At 39.8% G+C, this 13,149-nt stretch overlaps 1 protein-coding gene across 1 annotated transcript in view; it reads left to right on the forward strand.

Annotated features, from left to right (window-relative positions):
* The first annotated feature begins 1,218 nt into the window (after positions 1–1,218).
* LOC128804943 (uncharacterized) overlaps positions 1,219–13,149 on the forward strand; it is a 55,735-nt gene continuing 43,804 nt past the window's right edge. The window contains exon 1 of the mRNA XM_053973288.1: positions 1,219–1,681. Within this exon, the coding sequence (XP_053829263.1) occupies positions 1,613–1,681 (69 nt within the window). The 5' untranslated portion in view covers positions 1,219–1,612. The remainder of the gene's footprint in view (positions 1,682–13,149) is intronic.

Consider the following 13,149-nt stretch of genomic DNA (forward strand, 5'->3'; position numbering starts at 1 on the left):
GTTGCACGGGTCCAAAGACCTGTGGGATTCCCTATATTCATAATTTCACCTCTCTACATACAATAAGGGAAACCTTGCACTGGGATAGGATATACAGCTCTTATTATTAAAGGATCTTCAAAAGAGGGGATAAAAGGGACAGGGGAGAGTGACACAATATCTTCAAAGACTACTGAAAATGGCTTCCACTGAAAAATGTGAAATGCTCAGTTTATTTACCTAAACATAGAGATGATTTACATTAGACCAGTATCCTCATATATATATATATATATAAATAAAATATATACTTTATATTACAGGGCTGACCAATCCTGGAACTTATGGCTCGAATGAGAAGCCAGATCAATATTAGAAATTAAATCCTTTCTTGAAACTTGAAGGTTTATTAACCTGGAACATAGGCTGATTGGAGGTCATGAAAACCCTATTTTATTTTCCAAACCTTTCTGGAAAATGTAGCTTAATTAAGGTATACTTTACAGTTCAGTTAAACACATATTATTGGATTCACTGGACTTGGTGGCATTTAACTCAATTGAATTTAATAAAAAGGAAGTTTAAAAAGGTGCCTTTTCAAAATTCTTTCAGTCCTATTTCCAATGAAAAACCTTTCGGTTTTTAAAATATATATATCTATGTTTCTACGGAAATATCTGGACAAATGTGTCTATGTCTGCTTGGGTCACATTTATCTGCACCACATATTAAAAATGTACTTTATAGGAACTGTAGGTTTTCTTTAAGCTCATTGAACTATCTACAGCATGCCCTATCACAAACCCAGTATGGCATTGATCATTGGATGGGCTTTTTTCCAAAGTACCGCTGTTTAAATCAGAACAACATAAGAAAAACATTTTTTTTAATTGACCTGTGTTTCTTTTCGTCTTACTCAAAGACTGTTCACATATAAAATGACAGCTACCCCTGTCACTCTCCCAGGGGAAAGATATTGCCTTTCAGCACTTCTTTCCCTGAGCCTTCCTACTATCCTTTGTATGGTTATTTGTGTTTGGCTGCTCTGCCTGTGCATCTCTCCCTCACTCTCTCTCCTTCCCCCCCTCCTTCCCCTCCCTCCCTCCCTCCCTCTCTCTCTCTCTCTGCTGTTGCTGAACTGCAGCTCCCACTGAAATTTGCACAATCAAAACGAGCTCTCATCTCAAACAGCAGTGAATCGCACCACCTGAAGAAGGAGAATAGCAAATTAAGCAGGGTATCCTCTATGCTTATACAGCATGTGGTACCAGTAACTCTCACAGGATGGATGGATCTGGGTTTATGTGAGACCCACTTAGCCTGAGGTCTGCTGCCTCTGATCTGAGAGCTGTCACGGGATTTTACAGGAGTATATGTATTTAGGGGATGGTTTTAAGAAGCTAATAGAGAGCTGCATCTGAAAGCTGGAAAAGGCTGCTGCTGCCACTGCTGCTGCTGCAGTAGCTGGTGCAGCAGGATGAACGTGTAAAGGACAGCTGCCTGAGCCGTGCCGGTGAGCCTCCTGCCCTGCTCTGTCTTCATCAGCTGAAAGAATACAGAGGAAAACAGATGCACTAAGCAAGTGCCACACTGGCACACTGGATCTATCACTGTGTACCCTTCACTGTGGAAAATGGTCAACAAAGACATGAATGGATTTCCAGTCAAGAAGTGCTCAGCCTTTCAGTTTTTTAAAAAGAGGGTAAGATTTTCCTTTAATTCTTTCTTTCTTTCTTTTTTTTTTCTTTTATTATTGCTGCATTTCTTACTCAGCCAGAGTAGAGAGAAAGTCATTAAAGAAGGAAAGTGCTTTACAGTGGTCTCCTACTTTACGGAGCCCATGGCATGGGCAGTTCTACTGAACACCAAGGGCAATAGCAGTGTAGATGAAGAAGAGCAGGGCAGGGGAACGAGGTTGGGGGCTCCAAAGGCATTACATCAGCACTCTTTGCTGTGGAATGTGTATCTCTGTCACAGCTGACCCCAGGGCTTGACGCAATACAGGCAGCTATTCTGGCTGGGATAATGCACTCCAAAGCAGGGTGCAGGGATGTTGCAGCTTGTCTCTGACTCGCTCCTCCACATCCACCTAGGGTTATGACTTCTTCCACACCTTCCATTTACTTTCCTGAAGTGTAGCATGACCCTCATCCATTCATCATCTCACAAAGTAGGAGAAAAAGGAGAACAAAGAAGCATTTGTGAGCTCAGGAAAATACTTCACAGTTTCTAATTTGCCTGCAATCATAATTCATGCAGGAGAAAAGAGTCAAACTGAGCTACACCTGGATTTGATTTTCTTTTATATTCTTTAACTTAGATATATCAGAATTTAGAAAATATTTGCTATGCATTTCATTTGATGTTCTCAAAGCAATGCAGGTGTAACTCTATCTCATCGCTTTAGCTAAGTCCTTTCTGTTTCTTTGACTCCTTTTCTAGTGACAATACTCTTTATTTAACTTGAGAAACAAAGTCATTTCCATGTGGCAGCAGGACAGGTATTCTGAATAAGTCTGGGTAGACCCAGACAGCAGAAGCAAAGCATCAGAAAGAGGTTGTTAGCAGGGACTACACTATGGAAAGGATTTCCTGAGTGATTAAAATGACAACCCTCTCTTTAAACAGACTGGAGTAGGAGCAGATAAGCTGTTCCATTCACTCATTAGTTCATTCATTCATTCATCCCCATTCATTCTCTCTCCCTCCATTATGCCAAGAATATGGTCAGTCCTTTTAACCCTTCAGGCAAAAAAAAATGAAGCCTACACCAGTAACTAATTTGTAAGCTAGGGTCAAACCCTTTCAGGCACCAAGATGCCACATTTAAGGGCAGATGTAGAAAATACTAGCTGGGTCACTCAGAGGAAAAAAATGCAGTGTTAGCTAACAATTGTTGTTTCCAAGTTGGTTTGTAGAAGCCTCAGACTGAAAACTCAAACAGCACATAAACTCAGCACATAAAAATTGTTCTTATCCCAACATGCTTCTCATTTAAGTACATTACTATTGGCACACGTATGTCTGATGCTCAGCTTACCAGCAAGGTTATCTGTTGTTTTTTTTTTTTTAAACTGCTTGAAGGTTTTAATATAATTGTATTATTAAAGAGGAAAGTAACTGGCTTGCAATTCCTGTATAAGGTTCCTGTATTGGCAACTATCTTCTATCTGTTTAGAGCCACTGAGAAGTTATCACTGGAAACCTCTACCTAATTTTGTTCTATAAGAAGGGTAAATTGTGATTTGTGGGTTTTTTTTCAGACCTACACTGATAATCAGTGAATTTACAGTTGAAAAAGATTGTTAATTGTAGTCATAATTGAGGAAACTGGCATACTGATTCAGTCCTGGACAGTGGAACAGGACAAATAGCTGCCTTTGGTTTCTGAAGGTTTTCATTTTAACAGATGTTGCCTTTTTGCTATTGTGATGAAGATAGATGAAATCAGTAAAACCAGTTTAGAGACACAAAGAAGGGAATTCTGTCCCTATACTTTTCTGTCAATAGATATATATATTCATTGATGTTTCTCTTACCCTTCTTACCTTCCTCACAGAAAATCCCCATTGTCCAATGCCAGTGTTTGAAACTTACACAAACAAAAATAGCTACATGCTCATAACGTGTTGCTGCCTCCCAGAAATATATCTTGCATTTGCTGGACTGGTGATATGTCACATGTTAACTACTGGGAGAACAGGGAGAGATGGTTCAAGGATTATCTGGTCCCCTGCCAATGATCTGGACAGTCTGGCTGAACAACCACCAGAATCCTGCATGTAGAGAAGCACACTTGCGAGGTTTCTTGGTCTGAGTGTAGTGTGTGGTAGAGCTGTTTGATAGTTTGCATCCCCACAGCACCAGTGCTCCATAACCAGCAACCCAGTGGATGCATCCTCCATCCAGAGTGGGAGGCAGGTCTTGCACTGCAGAGCCCAGCAGTCCTGGCTGCTGGGTGAGGTACTGCTATCCCTCTTTACTGACAGATGCCTGACATCCAGAGAAGGAGATTTGTTATCTGAGTACTGAGCAGGCTTCTCCAAGATCACCAGCAGGGTCTATGATGGAACAAGGGATGGGGCTCCGATCTCTGCACTTTGAAATCACTGCGTCTGTCTCCTCAAAAGCACACATTTCTAGTAGAGGTGCTTTCCAAGTCTAATTCTAGAAAATCCAAATCAATGTAGAGTAAAACACACTAAATTTTGGGAAATGCTGCTATTTTTTCAACTCAGATTTTTTTTGGAAGAAAGTGCCAGATGTATCTTCACTGTTATCATTTCCCATTGAGCCTTATGCTCTCATTAAATTGCAACCCTGTTTGTGCCTGTGTCCAAGAATGCAGAAAGGACCGGCAAAGCTCTGTAGATTTAGATCAGGCTGAAAATACATTCAAACACTGACTTGAATTTGAGGAACAATTTTTTTTTTAAGCCTGGCTTATTCTCTGATGACAAAGTACTGACCCTCTGGGATGCTGCCTGCTGTGTCAGATGATTCAGGGTATGGGCTAATCATATCCAGAGGTCACAGAACAGGAAGGAAAGGCTGAAATTAAAGGGCAGCACACTTAATTAAAATCAAAGAGAAAATAGAAACTATTTCTTTTGCAGAATAGCCTGTAGCACTCACTTCTGGCAGGGTTAGAACAACAAAATAGGGACTTCATCCACTTAAAATGGGTGCAGCTTGGAGAAAACCAATGGATTTACAATGCCTATCTTTTTTTCATTGCGAGAGGTGTAATAAGTAATTGTGCCTAGAATCAGAAGTTTTAATGGTTAAATATTGGGTTTTAATTAAAGATGACACAAATCTAAAAAGAGAAGGGGAGGCCATGTATGGGGGGGGGAGGGGGAAATCTGAAGTTAATCTGACGAAGATAAATTATAAACATAATTTTTCAAATAATATTGGGCCATGGCATAAAAGGATTACCTCCTGACAAGGTTGGGAGGTTAAAAGACATTGTCATCTGACGGCACACAATTACCTTCATTTTGGCTACCATTCTTTTCCTTGTCCACTGATACTGCATACTGGATACCGATATAAATAGCCCATTAAACAGCTTTGGCTTTAAATGGCTGGGAAATCTCTTTTTTTCATATACCAGCAGCAGTTTGACTTTCCCCAAGTTACATAAAAATGGTTTGTTAATTGGCAGAAGTCACATCCCTCTGTTGCGAGGGACTTGCAGGTCTCATCCTTTAGAGCTGTGCAGGATTGCCCACACAGCAGGGTGCTCACAATTCAAAAGATCATTGAATGTGGAAAACCTACAAATATGCTATTCCTCTTTGGCCAATGGGATATCCCAGGGCAGAGGGGCCTTTCATTTTCACCTACTGCCATCCCTGCTAGATGTTTTTTGGCAAGTTTGTGGTACTTGCACTGCCTCTTCTGTTGCATTGGCCTACCTTATGAAGATTTTGGATAGTATTTTAAAATATACAACCTCCTTCATATCAAAATAACATGCCATGTCATATATCACAACACAAACCAACATGGTTAAACCAGGGTGAGTATGATGGACTGTCCCTGCCACTTAAATACTGTACTTGTGATATGGTAACCTCAGTGAATATGGAAATTCATTATCCTCTTAGGTCTGGACCAAGACCAAATACAAATTTATTCAAAATGTGAAGAAGATAAATGGGAAAAGAAATAGCTGTCTTCCATAAAAGGAAAAAAAAAAGAAACAGGGCATGTCTTAGGGAAGAAGTTTATTGCCAGGATTAAGGATTTGCTAGTCTGAAACCTGATAAGGGAAAGAATATCCATAATCCTTTTTCACTGAGAAAATTTACATTAATTAGCAATTTAGGTCAAGCCAAAATGAACACGCAAGAATGGAGAGAAAATAGCAACCTTTGTTTCTATGCAGTTTTTCAAACAAGCAGTTTGTGGAAGCCATGTCCTTCTCCTTTCTATGTTGATATTTTATGTCACTACATACCAGCAGCTTTCTCCATATACGAGCTGAAAAGACTACCTGTAAACATCATCATGCATGAAGATGACAGCTCAGGCTGCATTAGAGCTCAAGGCAATACATGGCTGAGGAGACTGCAGAATTACCTGAATGCCATTTTTAGGACTACAGTAATTTAGTGATACAGAAAGCCCTTGAATGCAGTACTTCCAGCTGAGTTCCTACAGATATGGTCCCTCTGGTAGACTGTACTGTGGGGGGATTGCTCTCTGCTCTGCCACTTTTACAATTCCAGAAATTCATTTAAGGGCTGGAGATACCTTTTATTTAGGGTAATTGGGAGCTTACCTAGGAGAAAATGAGAGATAAGATGTCTATAACATGGGAAAATCTCAGCTTTTTATGGGATGACTGATTATACTGCTGCTTTTCTTTGCTACTTGGGCCAATGTCACAAAAGTACATAAATTTTAAAGCTGATTTCCAGAGACAAAGATCCTGGGTAACTGCAAGTAAGGCAAAGACTTGCAGCAGAGAATTTTTTCCCATCTCACTTGTTCTGTGTAAAGAGGTGCTGAGCATCTGTGGCTCTTCTTAGCATTAGCCAAAGGTGTAGGCACTCAGCCTTGCTCACCACAGCCCCATATGCCTTCATCAGTCTATAATGATGAAGCATTGCAGACCACAACTACCCTGGGGCTTTAAGGTAACTGAGATGAAGGTGGCCTTATATCTCTATCAGGCTTCAAACCTGCTGCAAATGGTCATTGAGCTGATTGATAGTTTTCTCATCTTCTGCTATCAACTGTTTCCTGAAAAATCCTATTAAGTAAACACATGGGATGAAATATGAAAATGAGTGAGAAACCGTGTAAGGCCCCAGTACAGGTTTTCCATTAAAAAAACTTTGTTTTTTTCTGTCTTCCCATTAAGCTAAGATGAGCTTTGGGTTGGGTTCATTGCTAATATTTTGGTTTTCAGCTAGCATACATGAAAAGATTTATGAGACAAAACTGTCAACAAGACAAGAAAGTATCTATGAGTCCCTTGTTCAAAACTAAAATATGAAAGTGTTGTTAAAACTGAAGTATAATAGCTTGGAATTAAATGAGTAAAAGGAAAAAGGAATAGGGAAGAATAGAGGAAGGACAGCGGAATGAGAAAAAACGAAAAAAAGAAAGAAAAAGATCAAGAGAGAGGAACGTCTTCTTATTTCTTATTCCTTTCTCCTTCCTCTAACCTCTTCAATTCTCTTTCATAAAAAAGTAATACTAGAAAGCACATCTATATTCCTTAATTCATGATCTTTCCTAAACACATCTCATAATTCCTACCACAGATTTGTCAAGCTAATGCTTGAAGCTGCCCAGTTCTCTTCCAGTTTTAGAAAAATCCCTCTGCTTGAAAATTTAGAAATCCTCCTTTCATTTTCAGCCTAGTTTTACACATGACCAATTTATTCCCATTTACTCTTTTACTAACACAAAGCAATAACTTATATAGATCATGCCCTTCCCTCATATATACAACCACTGGTGTATTTATAGAGAGCAGTCATTTCTTCTTTCAGCTGTATTTGTCTAGACTAAAGAAGACAACTTCCTTTAGACACTTCCTTTAGGGTAGACTTTCCATTGCCCAGTAACTCCAGCAGACAGAGCCAGCTGTCATATTTGCTGGCCAAGAGATCTCTTTGGGGTTACCAAAGCATTCATATAGTCCTCTTTCAAGGTTCTTTCTCATGGACTCTGCTACACAATTCTAACCTCCACTCCACTCTTCTCCCCCACTCTAGTCCTCTTTTGCTAAGCAAATCTATGTTTCACTGGCAAATTTTCTGAGCTCAAGCCTAGGTTCTGTGTCAAACCCATCTCCAGTAGTAACATTCCTCTTGACAGCACACTTTTTGCTTGCTCCTTTATCTCATGATTATATTTGTAAGACTATTATTATTCTCCATTTTAACTTATTTCTCCTGTGTTGTCTTTGTGTTACTGAGTTACCAAAGACCATATGGATTAGATTATCTACATTTGTCTCATCAAAGGAAGACATCAGGCAAGTTTGGCATATTGGTAAATGCATGTTGCATGTTATCTCATTTTCTACTGAACCTTCAAAATTTGCTCTCCCTTCAGATGTGATAGTTTTGTTTCTGTTCACATAGTCCCATAAGTTTTTTAATTCTATGTTGTACATCACTGTCCTGGAAAACTCAGAGCACAGAATTCATCTAAAGATTTACTTTTTATTTCACCTCACTCTTTCTGAGAAATTGACTTTATTTTTTTTAATTTCAGATTCTGACTGGATTTTTCCAAGCATGCTCTCAGCCCTTTTACCACTTTCAGGTCCTCATTATCCACCATCACTAAAATCAAATAGCAATGGGGGGAGGTTCCTATGAGAGCCTGCTCTGTCTCATTCCTTTCAAGATCAGATTAGATATTGCTTGAGCCTGAAGAGTGCTTTGGTCTGCCTTCATTACATGCCTTCAGAGCTGAGCATGGCTTCTGTTTGGGGAAGGGCCAGCTGTGAGATCTCCCAGTCTTCTGCCAAGTGCATATTAACAGCGTTTTAAATGCCACAGAGCGTGGAGGCAAATTTTTAGAGCAATTCTACCGCAGATACAATGTTGTCACTGCTATCGTAACTCAGCTCAGCAGCCTCAGTATCATTTACCCTTAGTCTAAACATCCAAATTGTCTGAAAAACATTGTGACGCAAGAAAATGTCAGCAAGGAGAACAGCACAGAGGGTTTTGGACACCCTTAGCTGTGTGGTAACTGGTGGTGCAAACTGAGATAATAAGAAAGCAGACAGCTGTGTCTGCCGAAAAATCAATGTGATTCCTCTGCCAAATGGGAAGATTGATAAATATGATCTGCAGGGACTGGGGAAGACTATGAGTTTGGAGCAATTCTGTGTATATGTTACCCTATCTCCTAATTAAAGACATCGCTTTGATGAGGGTTACAAGCTCAGGGGAGGTCAAGGGTTGTGTCTATAGAGAAAGGAATCAGAGGATTGAAAGCAAGGGGGAAGCCTATATCTTTCTAACAAATTGGCTGATGTAAAGAAGAAGAAAACAGGAGGACAGGAACCATCTCTAGAGAAAAACATGTAAGTGGACATGCTAAAGCAGTGGAAAACCAAGCAAAACCTAAACTCATGAAACAGTGTTACAAAATCAAATCAATAACACAGAATGGGGTTTTTTCTAAACAGCATGTTATCACAAAATAATTGCTAGTGGTTGTTATTTACAACAGTCGCTTTTATAGCAAGACGATTAAATATAGGGAATAAGAAAACAATAGCTCCAAAAGCAATAAATCTTAATGTTTATTGAAGACGGCACTGAAGAGATTTCCAGATCACCTCACAAGCAATTAACCAAGACTCAAAATATCCTTACAAGGTAGAATAATCATACCCATTTCACAGATAAGTGCACAAAGAGAAAATAGGTAACTCAGTCAGTTAGACAAATTCATATACAAGGCAGTAGTTATTCTTTCTTTCCTGACCCTTACTCTAAGTTTCCACCACTAAAATAAAAATTTATTTTTCTTGAAAGAGCAGCAGCAGACATCTGCTTGGGTTTGTGTGGCTGAAATTTATGCAGGCATTTTAAGCAACTTAACAGCAGCAGCACCAAAATAATTTTTTTTCAAGTGGTCAGAAGTGTTTAATACAGTCTTACTGACATGGCAGTGGCATCAGAAGATGCTAGATACTGTGTTAAGTCGAAAAGCTATTATTTCCAGTCTACTCAGCTCATTCAAAGATTGCAAAAGGAAAAAGCATCACAAATTAAGATTCTGCCTGCCCTGCAATGTCAAGAGTGCCAAGGGGCATGTTTGTCTTATAAGTGTCTTCCAGCGTGACCGAGCCTGTTCCCGTACTGTGGTGCATCAGGAAATGGCTGAAGAGGTGACAGCCTGAGACTGGAGCCTGCTGTGCTCCATAATCCAGCGTTTATTTCACTGCTTTCATGTCTCCCACAAGCAAAGCCCAATAACCAAGTTTCTGCATAACATCAGTAGCACAGATGGTGAGCTGTGCAGGGCACGGAGACAGCCTCTTTTTGCTATAGGTGTGCACAGACGTTGGTTTGGTGTCCACCACCAGCAGCAGCAAACCATTTAATGTCCCAGCTCCAGTGAAGGAGGAGCTGTGTGTACAGTCAGATGCTGCAGCTCAGTAGTCAGGTGGTTGCTTTTTCAGATGCCAACAACCTGTCTGCTTGTGCTCTTCAGGGCCACACACATATTTGTACACTGTGCAAACCATGCCATGGGTGCTCAGCTATCTTCTGAAAAGATCCACAGGACTCCACATGGTAAAAATCCTTGTCAGTCAGGCAGTACACATTAGAACTTTTCTGAAAACAGTCAATATTCAAAAGGAGGAATGGGAACCCTGCATCCACTGCCCCACTGCCTGCTGACTACAGGCATGATATGGGGATGGAACATGACCCTGGGGCTCCTATTCTGGAAAGACTCAATTCGCACCTACCCCCATCAGCACTCTTCCAGCATCCCTGTGGGCTGGGACCTTTTCAGAAGGTGTTTTTAAGGAGCTACCTTGCACCAGTACTGAGTGCTAAAAGGGTATGCAGGAAAGCAAACTCATTGCAACTCAGACTCCTGTGTAACATTTGACCCTGGGAATTTACCTCAACTATCTTAAGAAGCATCATTTGGCCAGCTGTCTAGATTGCAAGATCTTCAGGGTAGAGAAAAACAGACTGACAGCACCTAAATAGTTCAGGTTCAAATCTCAGTTGAGACTTCATGGACACAAATAAGACAGTCAAAATCACTGGCTAATGTTGCCATCAAAATTCTTTTTATATGACTGATTGGGGAAGAGTTGGGGGTTTTTGTACTTGTAGATGGGAAATATATATTTTATTTTATTTTGTGCTCTGTTTTTATTAGATATTTGTCTTGCTTCAGTCAGTTCATATGCTTTTTACTGGGGCTGTGAAAAGTTTTCAAGTATGTAGCAGAAATAAGTGAAAAAGGTTATTAAGAAAAATGCTTGAACTGTAGGTCAATACAAATTTAGATGTATTGCAAAAATTTACCCAAGAATAGGTCCATAAAATGGCTTGAAATTCTTTCCATGCTAATTAATTAAGATTAGTGAAAAAAATATACAGTTCTTTCAGTATCTTTTGTTTTCTGAAAAGATCCCTGAATTATTCTAATGAAAGACTGTTAAGCTTTAATGGCCTAAACTGTAGGTAGGTTGGAATTTGAATAATGATAATTTATTTCTAGCTTTAAAATTAATGACATTTTGAAGCACAGTGACATTGTTTGGCACACTCTGATTCATGCAAATCTTTGGATCCCACATTCCTTAACGGTCAGCTCAAAGGAGGGATCCTTTGAGCCATTGTAACATCAACTTTTCTGGTTGGAGTGTTGGACTAAACCTCTATGCTATGGGAACAAAGTGACTGTGGGAATCCTCTGTGTAAAACCTTTCTGGCTGTTAGACTGAGATACAAAGAATAACTGTAAGAAAACTCATGTGAAGAGAAGACAAGGGAAGGTAATGCTGGAGGAAGACAGCCCGTGAAATACAAACCAAAGCAACCTTTAGCTCTGTAGTGTGACCTTTTCTTCTTATGCCAACAGACTGGAAGTGTGATTAAAACCACAGCTGCTGTGCCTCCAGGTTTTGTGTTCAGTTTGAATCCTGGCTCCATGTCATCTTCTCTTCTGCTCCATGGACACCCTAATCCTTTATACAGTGATATCACTGATGAACATAAATGCTGCTTAATGCTTAGCAGCTCTGTAGATGGGCATCCTAAAGCTGCAGCCATCATCCAGGGGTATCTTTACACTACCAAGACCTTTAGAGAGGTGGAGAGGCAAGAAGAAACACAGTCATCAGGATGAAATTTAGAGTGTCTCTTCATTATCTTTGCCCTGACACTTCTCTTTTAGTTCCTGCATTTCAGTTTGACAATGTCTCCCCAGTGCATAACATCAGGAGTTATGATGCACGTGGTGGAGATGGGAGATGTATATTTTTGATAAGGAGATTGTGACATTTGATTCACCCTGTCAGAAAGTAGCATTCATTAGTGTCCATTCTTTCCTAAGCCTATGGTGTCCATGCATGCACCTTCCATCAGCTCCCTGTGAGAGGAAGAGGTCTCATTGCAAATTCAAAAGTTCCTTTATTTTTTGTGTCTCATCTTTCATGGTCTTTTTTGGTGTTTTTTGGGGTTTTTTTTTCTTTCTTTCTTTTTTTTTTTTCTTTTTTTTTTTTTTTTGTACAGTGATAAGAGAGCAAAGGTGACTGTTCTGGGATATCTTGCTTGTACTAAATAAATTATTTCCTTCTCTATTTAAGATTAATTAAGAAATGTTGAAGGGAAAAAAGGTCAGAGCTACTCTGAGATTGTTCATTCCATTCCCAATTATTCCATATATACTGAAAGAGCTGTAATTAGATATGAGACAAGCCTCATGAGGTTCTCTTTCTGTGCAGTTCCAAGCACACTGGCAGTCATCCAGAAGTTAAATATGTAAATAAATCATCTTCTTTTCAACAAATTTCTTCTGTTCATCATACTTCTCCCTTTTTTCTCTCCAAGGGCTAACCAGCCTGGACCTTTCCCATATAGCAGCCTGCATACTGAATAGGCCCATACAGAGCTGAATGGAAAGATTGCTGCTTCTCCATTGCAAGTTGCTAGAGAGTCCAGCCTAGCAGTGTGCTTTACAAAGCTCTTGGAGTAACTTGTGTGAGCCTTGGAAACTCCAGCAGCTTCTGCACCCAAATATCTTTGCACATTTGTGTTTTTATACGGAATCCAGACAACCTCACTGGGTTTCTCCGGTGTAGGTGTGCCACCTAAAAACTGGTTCACTTGCCCTAGCAGTGAATCAAAAGCTGGTGTGCCACATGCCCAGGCGCTCTGCCAATGAGAGAAATTATTTGCAAGGATGGAAAGGAGCTGAGATTGGTGCATCTGCTGCTTTTCCAAATGTTGTCTTTAGTGAAGAAGTTACCAGCCAAGTCCACAATGCTATTCATCTGATTTCCCTTATTTCATGGTCACAGTACTAGGAAAACTATTCATTCCATTTAAAAACTTATCTGTCTCAGGTAATATCTCCTTCTACTTGCCTTCTTAAATTTCTGTTTGCTTTCTCCATTTCACTTATTCTCTGACACAATAATTTATATTG

This window comes from Vidua macroura, chromosome 3 (genome assembly GCF_024509145.1).
Source record: "Vidua macroura isolate BioBank_ID:100142 chromosome 3, ASM2450914v1, whole genome shotgun sequence".
Taxonomy (NCBI): domain Eukaryota; kingdom Metazoa; phylum Chordata; class Aves; order Passeriformes; family Viduidae; genus Vidua; species Vidua macroura.